A 17,290-nucleotide genomic window follows, 5' to 3' on the forward strand; every position below is an offset into this window, starting at 1 on the left:
AGGATAAATCATGCACTAAAATTACTAGTCTGGTGGAGTGATATGTTATTTCCGTATAATCCTGATGTGTTCGTGACATTATTACATAGGTGCACGTGTTATTAATACTGTTCTAGAATAAGCAACAAATTATATTGAGATATGTTCGATCATTTGTTACATCGTACCCGTGTACTAGAACATGCTATGTCGTTATGCCAACAGAACGTACTCAGTGCGTGGTGAGCCACACTGTACATGGACGTGTAGCGATCACCGTGAACTGATTAACCGTACTGGAAACTTGTGTTTCACACCTGTTCAAGCTCGATCATGGTGTCGTCCACTAAAGATGGAACCGTGTGTATTTGTCAGATCTGTGACTGCGGGTGAGTAGTCGGTTGTACCAAGAGGTTTGAATCAAGATGTAAACCTCATTGGTTGTGCGAAGCAACATTTGTACTGAGAAACAGAACTTCATGTATATAACCGTTACTTGGGGAAAAGGGCGGCAAAGCCGGTTTTGGGTAAGTTTTCAAAGCCATGGAGAGAAACTTTGGAGGTAAAGCATTCACAATGTTATCCGGGAGTATAAACGACACAAATCTCCTGTCCGTCCCCAGTCGGCACCACTGCCCGCACCAGAAGCAGCCGGATCACTTCCAGCGGATGCAGGCCGACCAGAAGCGACCTCCAGCGGGAGCTACCGGCACTGAGTACCGGGAGGTAAGGCGCCAGAATCTGGGATTGTTTCCTCCAGTGATGTCATGTCGCCAATATATATACATATGGGAATTTCAACAATAACAAAACAACGACCACACGTATTAGGAGTACAATGTAGCATATGCAACATCTATGTCATTGGAAACTTTGATTCATACGTTTGGGTTTCCACCATTGTTTCCAAGTGAAGTTTTAGTATACTTAGACAGTTGGGTGAATGGTACCAGTATATATACATACATCTCTGCCACCATCCCTTCATCTCCATTGCACGTCCCTGTTTCTAGCAGGGTCGTGGTATCTCCAAACCAGATTACCCGGATATAATCTCCGTGCTGCTTTATCTCGTCTCCTGGTCGCTCCATGACCCTGGGCGGCGCCACTGGCCACACCACGCCGATCGATTCTCACACAAACTAAATTACGTCAGAAACAAATCAATGAGAGCGCTGCTGTTTCCCCGCGTGTATAAACTCTGCCCACCGCCATCTTGCAGGAGTTTAAAGCATGGCCGACCACGGGAAAACTCAAGAGTCTGCGACCAGAGGTCAAATCCGTGGCCACCAAGGATCCTATGCAATTGTCCACCATCTACCGTGACCTGTATATCGCCCACCTGAAGGTAAATATGTGAGAAAGTATTGATCGACAGTGACAGCTACACAAATCAAGTTGGCCGGTGTGCCCGCCGGTGATCAGAGGTAATATCGGTCAAACCATTGTTGTGTGAATCCTACTGCAGCTATCATTCGATGGTGTTCATACTAGTTCTCTGTGTAATCATTTCATTTATTTGCCTCTTGCTTCCAGTGTTACTGTTGGCTAGTCATCGACGCAGACGTTAGTTCTTTGATGTTCCGGCGCCGCAGAGGATATTTCTTTCGAAATACCTCTAAGCGCTGAAACAAGCTAATGCTTAGGTCACGTTTCCAAAGCGGGGCCCGGTCTGGTAGCTTGCGGGAACGAAAAATAGGATATAAAAGACAACAAAAGACACAAAACTTTTAAAAAACTACTACTAACTATAAATTGTGTATTTTCTTGATATGCATTTTTTATTTTTCGTTTTCGCAAACAGCCCGGCCGGGCACCGGCTTGGAAATGTGACCCTAACATAAGGTACCAGTTAGTAACTTACCGTTGTACGAGGTGTGCGGACTTGCGGACTTGCACTATTTCTGCCATATATATGGAACTGTTTCTATCAGAAGGGCGTGCTTTTTTGTGGAATTGATATATCTTTACGCTTGCGCGAATCTTTCACTACTCCAAAACAAATCGATAACCAACCAAGTTTAAACGAAGAATAAATTCCAACAAACACACGTGAAGTGAAAACAAACCAAACCAAAATAAAGCTGCTCGACCATTTCACAGTCGTCAAGAGGTAGAAATCCAGTATGGCTGTTACAGCGGATTGTTGTACTGTAAGTACACAGTGTAGTGTACTTGTCCTAGTGGTTTAAGAAGGCAGCATGTCGACCCTTAAGAGTTGTACATTGAATTAAGGATATGGAGTGCTTCTCCGCTCCGACCACTTATCTTAAGCACCTTGTTCCGAGGAAAACACTTAACAGAACCGAACAGAGGCGTGTAGGAGGACTTCTCGTTGACCCGTTCTGACCCAAAGCTGTCACCTTCGCGCCGAGACAAGATGGCCGATACTGCTGTGCTGTTGTACAGGAGAGCTAAACTACAGCCTTTTCTGCTTGTAGGTCCGGAGGGTTCATTCAAGTTGCATATGTAAAAATCATAACTCTAGTTATATGTTGATATTGGGGTGGGTGGGGAGCTTTGTAAGAAAATGGGTATGAGGATAATTAAAGACAACATCCATCTATCTAAGAATGTACTAGACCTAACCAATCGTGAAATTGCATCAAAACCCAATTGCATCATGCAAAGCTCGAAAACGCAATTGAAACCGAAGCGTTCTTATTTCGTTTCTGTATCCCAAATTAGAAATAGTGCGTAACTAACCATCTTTACCGTGTTACAAGATAATTCAATTTTTATGTTATTTCCTAAAAACAAGTGTTATATCAATGACCGAACGAACAACTGGCGTGGTTAAATCTTGGAGCCTACCATCTGACTGGAAGGACAGCCATCTTCACGAATGCATGGCTTTTTATTAGCTATGAATATTTCAGACTAATCCATTACTTCATGTTCAGCCTGAGAAGGTGACGTCCCTGAAGCCGACGCGTGTGTATACTCCTCCCGAGGAGAAACTGGAGACGAGCACCACCTACTCAAAGTGCTTTGCCTGGAAGTACGCCGAGCCGCCCAACAGCCTCAAGCCCAAACCCCAGCTCAACGTGCCCAACGGAGACAACCAGACACCCTTCTCCAAGGACACCGTCACCAAGCTGACTTACAAGGTACAACTGCAAACCAGCGGATATAGATATCAAGAGAACCCATGTGTATTGGATTGATGAGAGCAGTTACTACAGGATCGTGCAGATAAAGTAACGTTTTTGTAACTCTCGACGAAGTGGGCCTATAATATCATACTTGAACTTGTATGCTAGTATGTTAGTGCGTTAGTGTCACTTTGTTTTAATGTACAGAATATGTCATTTAGCTCTTGAGCTACCAAATGTTCTCAAGATAAAAACCCATTACTGTTATCATGAACAACGACAAATCTACCGGAAAATGAAAATGTTGAAAAGTTAAGACAATGAACAGTCAATGAGGTTGAAAAAAAAAAAAACTCCTTGGAAGTTGGAACAATGAAGCGGAAATGAGTAATATTCTTGCGTGGCTATGTAAGGGCGAGATAGGGACAGAACACATACAGTACGGCTCGTACATATGCTGCAGTGCAAACCCCTTTCCTCACCCCATCCGATATGATTCGTTACCCCGAGGATCACCCTGACACGGATGGACGCTAAATTCTGCCTTCTCATTTCGTCCCGTTGCCAGATTTTATTTAATCATGGCGGTGTCGGCGTGCACGAGCTTGTTTATCATTTGTGTCTGGAAGCGGTGAATAACATAAAACTGCGCATTCAAATGTGGGTGTATGTGGGACACAATTTAATGGTAAGGATCTAGACTGGCAAGTTTTATATCTGAACCAATGTTATAATGATCAAGCACACAGATAAACTAAGAAAGAAAATTGAATTACATATCTTTATGATTGGATAGGAAAGCGTGAAGAAAGACGTTGCAATTTTCCAACCTTCCATCCTTTTTTTCGGCGATTTGAAGGTGTGATTGCTAGTTCCGTATCTCTCTGAATATAAGCATCATTTCAAAGTTTTGATGTAGATTATCATTCCTCCATTCATCAATCGCAAATATGAGTATAACGTTGCAGGGATGCATGAGGGCCACTACTAACCTATACCTACAGAGCTGCACTGACAAGCTGCTTCATCAACGTTTTAAGACCTTTGATTGACCTGAATTGTGAATTAGTCAGCTGGTACGAGTTCATGATGGATCTGTGATATATCGCACCGTGTATTGTTTATCTAGGTCATGGCGACAATATTGTCTGCAAATGTTGAGAGATTTTACATCAGAGACGTTCCAGAATACCTCGAGATCAATGGGCGTAGTGTAAAATGATATGAAGATGAAAAACAACAACATTACACATGCTGAGCATATGATTGGCACAGGATAATTGAAGGAGAACATATAAGATGACAAAGCTAAAAAATGACACTGGTATATTATTGGGAGTGATATTGGGAATGTCCTGTTTATAACTTAGGAACACCGTGAGAAAATGTTGCCTTGTTTTCCCACACAGCTATCCATAACAGATTGATTGCTCGTTTGTTGGTATTTACCTGACGACTGGTTGTCGTCACACACAGAACATGACTGCATTTGAAAGTCTGGACTGTGGTGTGTCAAATGGTTACTAGTTTTCTGGATTTTTATTCACAGACTGCAATACACAAATCGGCTGATGGCGGTGTTGAAAGGTTGTCCAATCATTATACTCCAATATAGATACCATAATATGATGTATTACATTTAGATGTGTAGTTTTTGTTTCATCCAAGTTCCTCCTTCTTCTGTGTTACCACAGGAGTTCTCGCGAGAGGAACAGCAGGCGGCCAAGTGTGAGATTATCAAACACAAGGAGGAGCTGGGCACTGACGAGGGGGCCAAGCTTGAGGTCACCACCAGCAGCTACACGGTAACAAACGTTTGCATTTAGCTTCAAATCTGCAAGGGGACGTTGTTGAACGAGCTTTTCATTCCCGGAACTTCTTGGTCTCATAGTGTTGGTGAACTTTAGACCATGAAGACCCAAGAATCTTGGGGCACGGAAACTATTTCCCCCTGCATCTAGAGGAACTGGCCCATGTTGAAAATCGCGAGCCAGTGCTGCTTTGAAATAAACGCCGAAGCTCATAGACGTCTGCGAAGTAGGCTAACGTCACATGTCTGACATCACGAACAGAAAACTGAGACCGCTTTGTCATCTGTATCAGCACGCGTAAAAATTGACCTTTATAACACCTCTGGGTCAATGAATTGTCATTAGATCGATACTTTTCTCAATACGTTGGCGTCAGACCTTTCGGTTGTGTACAGATATCAGGCCAGGCCAACGTACTACAGAACAAAATGCGCAGACTAGAAGTGGTGCTAGCAACAGCTGTAAGACGTGACTGTATGTCACCTGATATCGACACGATTCGACAGTATCACTTCCTCATGACATATATCCCGGGACACTAACACCAATGTGTTCTCGCTGTGATCTAACATTTATAGAACATAGATGTAACAGCTGCTACAGCTCCCTTTGGCTGGATGCGGACAAAGAATCTTCTTCAATCCGAATGACATTACATTACGTAAAGCTGCAACACGTTTTGCCGGCACTCCCTGTCAACGCGCGTGTCACCCGGCCCGCTCTCTGGTTTGTTCTGCAGGAGGACTTCCCGGCTCACGGGAACGTGGCGCCGCCCGAGAGCACCAAGCCAACCCAGGAGTACATCAAGTCGGACAAGCCTTTCGAGGACGACACCGTCAACAAACTCGACTACGTACCACATCCGCCGCAACCAAGGCCCGTCAAGAAGAAGGTTAGGCTAGACTCTAGAATTAGAAGTTGATACATAAATACGGTTGGGGGCTTGGGGCTCAAGTCAAGTCAGGTCACTCGAATTTTAGAACGTTGTCTTCTAAGTTCCATGTCACATGCTAGAACAACTTCGTTATTTCCAAAAGAACGAAAAGTACTTTGTTTATTAGTATTGTTGTATTATCATGTCCTGTTGTAAAATAAGACACATAGTATCAGTAACGTAAGCGTAGTGTAACCTAATGTAGCGTAGTCTAAGTATTTGGATGATGCGTCAATGCAGATTGAGTACACGCCGAACAACAAGCCGTTTGAAGGCGTGTCGATGATGAAGGCGGAGTTCCCGGTCCATTCCGCGGGCCCTCACCGGCCGCCCAGCTTCAAACCTCCGCAGGAATACAAGTCTTCTCAGGCCAAGTTCCGTGACGGCACCACGCAGTCTATGGCCTTCAAACCCTGGCCGCTACCCAAGAAGGAGAAGTGGCCCTGGGCCTCACGGGGCATGTACACCTCACCGGCTGACGTCTTCAGGTATTCCCATTGTCTGTCTCCCCGGTGTCAAGCCAAATATCTTCCCCTGCCAGATATTTGCCCCAACACCGCTTCGGGATTTCTAGTATACCTGAGGGCCACACTCGTGGGCGCGGTAACTTTGAGAAGCCTGAAGTTGGAGCGGATTTTGAGAGGGGAGATTGCGCTGTGGATGCTAACCCTAACCTAACCTGAGCTCTAACTTCTTCTTCTTCTTTCCTATGATGCCCACAATCATTGTGATAATTATTCTGGCATATTGGGAGAACTTCTAACTTCACGCACACTATCCCGCAAATAAAAAAAGATAGACTGGGCGAGTCTTAACAATGGATTTAAGCAGCCAAAAAGGCGTCAGTTTTCATTACGTTAGGACAAACTAGCGCCTTAAAGCTGAGTCACCTATGCTATGCTATGGTAGTCATCGAAAAATAATCTTCAGGTGTGTGTCTTGTGCCATACTCTAGGTGTACCACGTCTTACCGCGAAGACTTCGTGCAGCCAGCCAAGGTGGGAGACCGGCCCAAACCATTCCGTCCCGTCAGCAAACGTGCGGACACGTCAGACAAGAAAGTTCCCTTCCAGGTTTGTTACAGTGCCCCCCCCCCCCCCACCTTCAACAAAAATCCCCACAATCACACATACTTAAACTGTGCGGGTATCATCTTGAGTAACAAAACTTCTCAAAAGTCAAGAAAAACGGAAATGTCCGCCATAAAGCACCTCTAATGCCAAATGACAGTTACTGAAGCAACTGGATATGATTTTGGAAATCCAGTTGCTTGAGTAACTGTTATTTGGCGTATCGTATTGCCTGGATGTCTAACCTTCATCGAAGCACCTGTAATTGCCTTGTACTAGCCGACATTGTGGTTGTCACTTTCCAAGTTGACAACATTCCTTTGCGATCATAATTCAAGGCACAAATCCAACCCGTTTTGCAGGGACAGAGCACCACTCGCAGTACGTACGTCCCCTGGAACAACACCCAGCCCGTCAAGTCCTACAAGAAGAGTGAGATCTACTCCCCGCCTTCCGAGAAGTTCGTAGCGCAGTCAACCTATCAGGTAAGATAACACACATACACACAGATAATAGTACACTCACACTGAGTTACAGTGTGTACTTTCGCATTGTGACATTTGGTCACGGCCTTCGACTCAACGTTTCAGTACCTGTGTACAGATGTGTTACATTGTTCTTGTATCCCCCTGGTTCAGACGAGGTTTACCGGAGAGATGGTATCGCCTGCCCGGTCCTGCCGCCCCGCATACAAAGACAGGTACGAGGATGGCCGACCTGCTATGGAGGTGAGTACAACAGATCAACCAACTGAGCCTCCTTCTACAGCTAGTTGGTATCATGGTCAATAGAAGTAGCTCATGGCCGTAAAACGTCTTTTTCGGTTTATATCTAGGCGCTATATATCGTTTGTTTCCTGGTATCACTCAAGAGCCAAATTGCTGTCCTGTCCTTGGTGCTGAATAACAACATGTACTAGATTTCGCCCACTGCTACTAGATCCTGACTGGTCTAATTGTCGATACAATGCGAAGCGCGAACAACGTATAATGGCAACCTCCTCATTTGATAATTAACCTAACTTATCAACGTTACAGGCGTCCACAACGTACCGGGAGTGCTTTACTGTTCCTGCCCGCCCCATGAGCTGCCCGGCCATGAAACTGTCCCTACGGGCGGTTGCGAACGAGGCAGTGAGACAGGGATCAAAATGTACAGCCGTGGTCACCGCACCTGGTGAGTTCAGAAAGACTATGTTAAGAAGAAAAAAGGAAATCATATTCAACGAATTGGGAATGTGAATTCCTGCATTGTCGCTTGTTGTGCGCTGATGAAGTTGAGCATCTCTACTATACGATTGGGCTTCTCAGTCAGAGGTACGAACATTACCAGACAGCAGCACCACCTTGCGAATGTTTACGAAGTTTCACACATCTCTCTAATTTCAGAAAACGACGTTGAGTACAGCCACAAGGCATCCGGACACACGTATTACCGGCTGTCCAAGCGACCCAACACCTCAAAACAGCCTGCATCTGGTTCCAAAGACTCCAATCCCAAATAATGCCTTCTAGCGGTGTTTGAAAGAACTGAAACTACTGAGCATTTTGTAATTTTGATAGCACAACACCATGTTACCTCTTCATTCATCAGGCATCTTTTGTAGAAATGACCTCACATTGTCGCACAGTTCGTACCAGTTTCGGGAAATTTTATAAAACGTGATCAAATAAAAAAAACAGGTTCATTGTTCTGTAAAAATACTGTTTGAATAAAATCGGAATGTACACATAATGCAAAAATACAATTCTATGACATTTGGAGTGCTTGCTGTTTCATCTAATATACCTAATAACTCAGCCCAATGTTTCTATGTAAATACTGAAATGTCTCCTGCTAAATGGAACAAGTGTATGTATGTAATATATAAAACATGTAGATTGGTACTTGGAACTCAGGGAGCCTGCTCTGTAGAGAACATCAGCAAAGATGGCCATTAAACATGGCGATGAAACAAATACTACCATAGCCAGTGCATACCTTTGACTTGTGTTTCACTTCTAGCTTGACAAGTTGTTACATTTTAAAATGTAAGCAGAAGTTGTGAAATGTGAGAAGTTGTGATGACGGGTATGAAAGGTGCATTACTCATTTATAAGTCTGACTTCCTCTATTAAACGTTTGATTTCATTTCACCACAGATAACTGATTTATCTTTGGCTAAGTGTACTTTGTTAACTGTAGAATGACTCATAATTGTTTGATCGAACAGGCCAATAAAATCACACCATTTCCTCATTATTGTAGTCTAAGGACTTGTATACTTTACAATTGAGAAATTCCTGTATCTGATACCTTCTTTTTTTGAACTTCTATAGATCTGGCCTTTATACCAAGGAGTAACAATTAGGTACTGTGCAATCCTTTCAGTACTTCAGTAAGATGCTATTTCTTTTCTCTGTCAGTGATAGAGGCAAGTGTTACAACCTGGTTAATCTTACTCCCAGCTTTCTGCATATTATTTTACAAATTTGAAATACAGCGTTTTTCTTGGACATAGCTATTGACTACATTTCATACATTTCCTTAGCATTTCAAGTTTCAGTGGCTGACTGCATGATAACATGATAATTGATATAATATACATGTAGTAACATGTGTAAATTGAAACGAAAGAAGCCGCCAACCAAGCAAGACACGAGATGTAAGAAAAGTAACCCTTTATTGCTTCCAACTTCTTACAGGTATCTCCAGGAAACTTTCCTTTCCTACAATGTCTGGTATAAAATCATCTTGTGAGAGGTCTTGCCTGTACAATATAGGACTTGAGTACAACTGTACTGTACAGAATTATACATAAGTGCAAGACTTCCAAGTTGTTTACGTGGGTTGCTATAGAGATGGTCTACTCCCAGCACAGAGTCATTGGTTCCAGAGATGGCTGTGTCAGAATCACATTTACTATTCCTATACTTAACTTTCAGTATTGAAGACTACTGAAGAGACAATGTGATTGCATATACCATTTAGACAAGGAAGTGTTTTTCATGTCTGACATAAAATGCAAGAAACAGACCTCTGTCAACTTTCCGAACTTTTACTATTTACCATGTTCCTCTTGACCCATTTCTTCAACATATCTCTGCACTTTATGTTACAATGTCTCTGTAAACTTAGCCAGAATGTATCAATACAATGTGAAGTCTTGCCTTTGCAAAAAGTGAGACTTAGGCAACCATAACAGAACGAACAAGAAAATATTTGGGGAAAGTCATTACTTGTCATATTGTCTCATCACTGAACTCTGCAACATTGACTTAGACTGGACCAAGGTCCATGACTTCGCAGCTTGTTTAATGCACACAGTCTTATGTAACCAATGTACACTTTGCTATGGTAAAACTTAAGGAATTAATACATGTAATACTAGAAAGCACCTTACAGGAGGCTCACTGTTGCGCCTCATTATTTAATTGACTAAGGAATAAATGCAATAATAGTTCCAAGGTAAACCATTAACTACTCCTGTTTCCGTGGAAGGAGATTTACTATTTGACTGTTCTTCTGGTGGGTTCTGATGCTGTCGGTGGCGGGGGTGGGCCTCTCCGATCCAAGTCCTCGATGTACGACATCAGGAGTTTCCTGCGCTCCTCAGGTACACAGTCCAGCACCAGATAACGTTTGTCTTTCTCCAGAAGTTTCTCCACATCCTTCAGGTGGTGGCCGTCCGTATCCTCGAACAATCTCTTTGACCTGCAAGTATGCAACAGGGATGACATGAATAGGATGTGATTTTCTTTTCAAGAACACCAGTGCCGCCTAGGAATTCAGAGGTAAACTGCATCTCATACAAATCCTGGCTTGGAACGATGACATGGAATGACTACAGTAGGTGATTCTGGTTAGTAAATTTCCAGGGATACACAGTCATGCTAAAGCTTGAAGCTATCAATGAAGATTTTCAATAAATCTGCCAGATTTCCAAAATAGATGTTGATGAGAAACAGGAATAAAAACTTCTGATTTTCTTAATTATCCAAGGCCTGTAGGCTATTCATGAAAGACAGACGAAAGAGAGACAGACGTTAGGAGAAGCAGGGTGGACTTAGTCTGGGCGAGCAGCCTGTCATGATGATGATAATGATGATGATTAGGCCCTATAGGCAACACTCACTTGTATGTGATGAATTTGGTCTCTTTCAGAAGTGTCCTGAAGTCAGCCTTGGCAGCAACAAACTTGTCTCGGATGTAGTCGTTGAACTCCCTCTCCCGTTTCTGAAACCACAACATTCAACTGTCTTTAACATTCTCCCTGCTATGGAATCTATTTAGAATGTACAGCATATAAGGAAACAAAAGTTGTATCGAATAGGGCAAAACTCATCGGGTGCATAGTTAAGTGAGAGTATTTCTATAAGCAGCCAGTTTGTCTCTAAAAGTCATGTAACAGGGTTTGTGAAGATTTGCTAGATTGTAAATGGTTTATTATCTATCCCTGGATTACCATTACAGCAATAAACTTAATTGGAAAAATGCCACTCAGGACCGATCCTGTCTTAGCACTGTCAGTACTAAAGCTGCAGTACACGTAATAAGCACATTTCATCTTAAGTACTGTATATCATGAACTGCTATTAAAAGTGAAGGAACATTTTCAGTCATACCCTATCACTGGATGAGAACTTTGAAAACCTAGGGTCATCTTTGATGATTTTCCTAACTTCCTTCCATGAGGACATCAGAGTAATCTGGAAGAAAGAGCACAAAAATACAACATCATTACATGTCAAACCTGTCTTCAGTTTTGACTAGACCACCATAAACAATCTTATTTGTATGCTGTATGTGGAGTCCTGTATCCAGCTTGAATTTTTTTCCTGTCCCTCTCGTTGTTTAAGAGCCCATGTTATTGATTTCCGTTGTTAAATATGTCACTCTAAGGTTCGAAAACATGTTTTCATCAGTTTCATGTCCTGAAGTTCTGATTTACTGGACGGACAGGGTGAAATTTGTTTTTACCAACAAGCAAATTTCTGTCCCAGAACGGGTCCGTGAGACAGCCCTGCCTGACTGAAAATAAAACTGACACAGGTTGTGTCACTGATGAATTTTTGTTATGTGGAATTTGCAAAGGAGATACCTCCCTTGCAGTACAGTTACAGTTACTATGATTAAGGTTAGTGTCTGATGACACAGCACCTGCTGGTCTCGCACGTGTACCTCAGATGTCTCGTCCAGCAGCTGCTTGAACTGTTCCCTCTTCTTCTTGGTCAGCATGTCGATGTGCTCGTTGAAGAGTTTCTCCTTCTCGTCCCTGTCCAGAAGGTTGGCCAGCTCCCAGCGGTGGTCCTTCCGCAGCTGCCGCCGCGTCTCCCGCCAGTTAGCGTCTGCATTCCTCACCTGGGCAGTCACAGGGGAGATGATTTATTTAGTGCTTGTGAAAACAAATGTTAGCAAAACATTCTTTTGAGATTAGCAAACATAGCAAACATAGCAAACATTATGATAGCTTGCAACTGTATTTTAAGACGATGACTTTGCACCGTAGCTGCGAGGCCAGGTTCTGAACCAGCAGCCGTATTCACTGTGACATCATGCAATCAAGGACTGGAAGTATGATTTGTAAGGTTTGATTTTCAACAACATCAGAGAAGGGTGTATAATACTTTTAAAATTATGGTTGAATGTAATCAGGAACTGTTGTATCTTGGTGACAATGGTGGCAAAAGCCCTTTATTCTCAAGGTTGACATCATTTCTCACTCTAAAAATCAAAATCTCCCAGTCTATTAGAAGTTAGAGGTTAAACCATAGAAACACTTACCATATCTGCCAACAGTGCCTTGAAGTGCTGGGTTGCCTCATCTCTCTTGTGTTGTTCTCTCTCTCTGTCTACTTCTCGGATGAGTTCTGATCTCTCCTTCTGCACTTCTCTTTGTCTCTCCTTCAGACTTTCCTCTGCTCTCCTCTGACGTTCCTTTTCTCTCTCCTTTTCTGCATCTTCCTCCTGTTAGAACAACAAAATGATAGGCATACACTGTTAGATTTTGTAGTAATTATCACTGTCAACAATCTCGAAGTTATATCTCATCTTTTAATTTTCTGCTAAATGACGAAGATACAGTTTATGTAAAAGTTTTGTACATGATACATGAACACACTAAACAAAAGAGCATTCAAGGATGTCAAATGCCTGTGTGCTAGGAACGCTACTTTCAATACAAATACTTTGCAAAGAAATATGTTTTTTAACACCTTTAAAAATAGCTTGCCAGTAAAAAAAAGGTAAGATGGGAAAAATGAAGCTACATGTATACCTGATGGGAGGAACCCAGCAATTCAAGAGGTGCCTGTTCACAATTTTTTGTTGGAAATATCAAACACAAAATTGTGCACAAGTGAACCAGTGATAAAAATAAGACTGTCATTAAAAGAAAAAAAAATCAAAAACAAAAAAACATGAAATATGGGAGATAATCCAGAATCTCTTAAACCTTTGATGGTGTTGGTTTCTGCATCAGTTCATTCTGTACAGTTTGGTAAACACTGTTGGACTGCCAAAAATAGGTTGGCTACAGGTTACCATGCAAAGAAGAAAAATAAAAAAATGTGTCAAGGAAAAAAAACAAAAAACTTTTACATTAAAACCATGTAATTCTGAATGTTATCAAGACATCCTGCTACTTAGTAATTAGTTGAACTGTTTATTTTGATAGACAGATTGGATCTGTCTATTGAGATGTTTCTCCTTAGTAACCCAAAAGCTGAACTTGGATGACATTTGTTCACTTTGAATGTCACTTTGACGGATTGACTGTAAACTTTTTCAGACTCAAGATAAATTTTTTGACCTAGAAATGTCACTGATGAAACTTCTTGACCTTTTCACTTGTATTGGCAGTCTTACCTCAGAATTCAAGAAATTTCATTAGAGGTAGCAGGAACTTTTCTCAGGAGCATTGGAAAGTAATGAAACTGCAAAAGTCATAGAAAATAACGAAATGTAATCAGCGCTCACATAAGGTCAAGCGATTTTCTGGACTTTCCATAGTAATCTCTGATGAGTTCCATGACTTTCAGAGACCTGTGGCACGGTTTATGATATTTAAAATATGAGCCTTCTTGTAAGACCTTCCCACTGGTTCTTATCTGATTTTCTAATCTGTTCTGTGGGGATAAGATATTCTTAAGTGGAAACAATTGTTTCATACAGAGCCAAAGGTTGCTAACAGCCAGTACCATGTCTCATGATATTTATAATACTACTGTATAATGCTGTTCCACTGACCTTTGCCTTTGTCTCTACATACATCTTGAACCACTCCTCTCGGAGGTGGCTACTGTCCACAGCCTTGTAACGAGAGTCGGACTCCACCTTGTCCTTGACCTTGCTCCAGCGGGAGTACTTGTCCACGTTCTGCTCTTTGAGCAGGTCCGTGAAGTCCTGTCTCACCTGTTTTTTGTTTGACGAAAGGAGAAAAAAAGACGCAACGGTGAGTCCAGGTAGGCTGTGCACACTGTGGACGAACAACTGTTTAAAAGAGAAGTAGCAGTTAGTATACTAAGTTTGAACAGGTGTTCTTTTTTGCACAACCTATGGCCAAACCACCAAATGAAACATTCCTCCAGCTGTTTTAAGCCTGTAGCTGCAGCTGTATTTCGGTGGATGTTGATGTGTTTGATACACTGTACATCCGTTTATCTACTTTTCACTTGCCCACATGTTGTGTCGTCTTGTCAAAGGTGTGAATAATCTTGTTTCTACCAATCTGAAGTGATTAGGTGCTCCTGGAACAGTAGTGGCCTAAATGCCAGAAATGTATGTTTTAGAAAGCAGGAAACGCAGACACAATACGGAAACTGTGAAACAAAATCAAAAGTGGAGAGGGTATAAGATGATCAACAGTATGGCAAAAATTAGCGAGCTGTTGAAAGCATTTTTTCAGTAAATATAGCCTTACCAACGGCAACTGTCCCATTACCAAGTCTAACTATTGTGTCTCATGCAACAATCAGTCTACACAAACCCATGCACTGTCCCCATATACTTGTTTGCCATGTACAGTACAACTCACTGCGGTGCTTACGGTGATAGCTCAGCTTTAGCTACAGCAATACTTGTACCACACAAAGACAGCAAAAAAATGGAGCCTACAAAATGACCAACAGTCAGGTCTTATCAATTGCAAGTAGCAAAACTATTAAAAAAATGGAATACAAGAAGAAGAAAGTATGAAAGAAAGAAAAAATACAAACAGAACAATCCTTGCTCCAATCATACAGTACTTTCTCTACATAGTCAGATCCACAGAGTTATAAAACGGAAAGGAATTGAAATTTAGTACCGGAAATGTGGGGAGGAATTTTCAGCCAGAATGCAATGCTTTCCTCACTAGTAGGGAATCCCACAAAACTTGGCTAGTGCCTGAATCACAGCTCTTTTGTCTGACTGGATGACCCAAAACTCTTTCGCTTTTCTTCACCGGCAGGTAGAAATACACATTTTAGTAAAAAGAAGGTTAAGCACGATCACAACGCAGGGCAGACTCTACAGAGGAGGAACAGCAGTGATGGTGGTGATCTGAAAAACTTCACAAAAAATCTTCACAACCATTGAAATGTCCAAATTACTGATCAAGCAGTGTCATAGATTTTCTGCATATTTCAGCTAATGTTTTCCAGGGTTCTAAACATAATTCAACTGATAAAGATGATAGCAACTATTTAGTAAGCTATGTCAGGGTATGGCTTTTAGTCATCACCGCAGTTCATCCCCAGAGTTGCCATCATCATGCAAGCATGCAAAATATCCCACAGAAATACTTTTAAATCAAACACACATTTAACATTCCATTACAAAATAATGGGTTGGCAAACTACAGACAAACCCACAAATTACCAGTGGGGGGAAATAGACTGAAACGGATCACTGCAAGGCGGAACATTAATTCAAGGCTACTGATCTCCAAAATCCAATTCTTCAAAGTCTTTATGGATTTGAGCATTAGCTAGAACGATTAAATGATGACAAGATTGTAGCATGTCCTAAGCAAACTTTACACAAAAAGCATCAGAGGAAGTTGTGGAGTATATAGATATTTGTATATTTATATGCAAACACACACTTTCTATATATATATATGCAGAAAATTATTCAAATCTGATAGAAAATGTGTGATCATGAAATTTGTTATGCTATGATGTAACAATGTTGTAGCCAGTGCCTATCTTACTATGCATTTCTTGTAGAAAATACGTACAGAATGATGAAAAATTGAGAAAGACCAAACTTAGAATGTTCTCAAAGGCTGTTTACTTTTGACTGGTTATCCAAAGTATATTCTAAGACAGGTACTGGCTGAGAACATGTTCAATCATCAACAATTCAACAAACACACCCATACAGGACCGAGGCGAGGTAATAACAACATTGCAAAATACATGTCAATCATTGGCCTGCCATAGCATCCTGATATGGATGCCTGCTGGGCGTGGCAGACAGACACCCCGCCTCTGTGGTGCCTTATGCAGGGAGTCATTCATACTCATAGACAATGCTGCGTCATGAGTCTCTTCTTAAGATAAACATATTTTGTGTTAGCAGCTGCTAGAGTTTCTGGGTGTAAAACATGCTCAACTTCATTCAGTTGCAATACTGTTGCTAATTTGTACATTCTTACTAGTAATCCAAATCACAGATTATTTCTACATGATTCAGATTCCATTAGAGACATTTTTGTAGGTGGTTTAGAGTTGCATTAGCCTGAGTGTCATTCTAATTAATTTACCGGGGCTCCCATCCCCTCCCCTAAGGGGGGATAGAGGAGTCCAGGTAAACTAACTAGAATGGCACTCAGGCTAGAGTTGCATGATAACCAGAACAGAAACCATGAAAAGGAAGATGCTACTTTAACATTTCATTTGTTTACAAAACCACAGCAGAGGTGACTCCCTGCACAAGACCCCTGGTCCCCCAGTCATTTCTCCCGTCATGCACACCCCTCCGGACTAGAACACCGACCTTCTCCGCACGGCTACGGCTCGTCTCCTTTTCTTTCTTCCGCAGGGTGGTCATGAACTCGGAGAACAGGGCCTCCCGGTCACGCATCTTCTCTATGGCCTTGAAGCGGTGGTCCTTCCCGTTCTTCATGGCGAACTCACTAAAGCTGGTCCTGGGGAGGGAAGATGTGGAGAAATTATAATGTCTAAGTTCTGGATGGCAAATGCCTAACTGCTTACCTTTCAAAAACAGACACTTTGAAATACAGTTACATCCTGGAAATATGAAAACAGTGACCAAAGATACTTTTTGCTTCAACCTTGGTATGACACTGAAAGCAAAAAGAAAACAACTATGAAGTATATACTCAACTTTTTATAAATTTCATACAAGAATGTTAAACATCTATCTAGCCAATAGGTTTATTTTGACTCAGAAATATACCACCCTGCATTATTTCAC

The 17,290-nt window shown here is 41.8% G+C and overlaps 2 protein-coding genes across 8 annotated transcripts in view; one reads left to right on the forward strand and one right to left on the reverse strand.

The window, feature by feature from the left end:
• Positions 1 to 147: 147 nt before the first annotated feature.
• On the forward strand, positions 148 to 9,127 carry LOC136430846 (stabilizer of axonemal microtubules 2-like). Of its 2 annotated transcripts, XM_066421886.1 has the most exons (12): positions 148 to 368; positions 603 to 705; positions 1,202 to 1,327; positions 2,883 to 3,089; positions 4,769 to 4,879; positions 5,625 to 5,777; positions 6,060 to 6,307; positions 6,775 to 6,892; positions 7,252 to 7,374; positions 7,528 to 7,617; positions 7,927 to 8,065; positions 8,278 to 9,127. In XM_066421886.1, the coding sequence occupies exons 1-12, from the start codon at positions 313 to 315 to the stop codon at positions 8,391 to 8,393; spliced, it is 1,590 nt and encodes a 529-aa protein (XP_066277983.1). In that variant the 5' UTR covers positions 148 to 312; the 3' UTR covers positions 8,394 to 9,127. The 2 variants fall into 2 exon arrangements, with proteins under 2 accessions (XP_066277983.1, XP_066277984.1); XM_066421887.1 differs by lacking the exons at positions 148 to 368; positions 603 to 705; positions 1,202 to 1,327 and adding an exon at positions 2,265 to 2,416.
• Positions 9,128 to 9,534: 407 nt separating this feature from the next.
• The window catches only part of LOC136430841 (transcription elongation regulator 1-like), a 52,103-nt gene continuing 44,347 nt past the window's right edge, over positions 9,535 to 17,290 (reverse strand). For 4 of the 6 annotated variants that reach the window (XM_066421873.1, XM_066421876.1, XM_066421872.1 and 1 more), the window contains 7 exons: positions 16,850 to 17,000; positions 14,117 to 14,281; positions 12,653 to 12,835; positions 12,029 to 12,229; positions 11,494 to 11,577; positions 11,004 to 11,104; positions 9,535 to 10,582 (listed from right to left, as the gene is read on the reverse strand). In XM_066421873.1, coding sequence (XP_066277970.1) covers positions 10,378 to 10,582; positions 11,004 to 11,104; positions 11,494 to 11,577; positions 12,029 to 12,229; positions 12,653 to 12,835; positions 14,117 to 14,281; positions 16,850 to 17,000 — 1,090 coding nt within the window. In that variant the 3' untranslated portion in view covers positions 9,535 to 10,377. The remainder of the gene's footprint in view (positions 10,583 to 11,003; positions 11,105 to 11,493; positions 11,578 to 12,028; positions 12,230 to 12,652; positions 12,836 to 14,116; positions 14,282 to 16,849; positions 17,001 to 17,290) is intronic. The other 2 variants (XM_066421877.1, XM_066421874.1) reach the window with 1 other exon arrangement.

The sequence above is a fragment of the Branchiostoma lanceolatum genome, chromosome 3 (assembly GCF_035083965.1).
Source record: "Branchiostoma lanceolatum isolate klBraLanc5 chromosome 3, klBraLanc5.hap2, whole genome shotgun sequence".
In the NCBI taxonomy this organism is placed as follows: domain Eukaryota; kingdom Metazoa; phylum Chordata; class Leptocardii; order Amphioxiformes; family Branchiostomatidae; genus Branchiostoma; species Branchiostoma lanceolatum.

Bases quoted from the DNA above. Each gene is read 5' to 3' on its own strand.
- LOC136430846 (XM_066421886.1), top strand. From the start codon at position 313: ATGGTGTCGTCCACTAAAGATGGAACCGTGTGTATTTGTCAGATCTGT. The intron at 6,308-6,774 runs GTATTCCCATTG...GCCATACTCTAG, and splicing joins TCACCGGCTGACGTCTTCAG to GTGTACCACGTCTTACCGCG. The intron at 7,618-7,926 runs GTGAGTACAACA...TCAACGTTACAG, and splicing joins ATGGCCGACCTGCTATGGAG to GCGTCCACAACGTACCGGGA.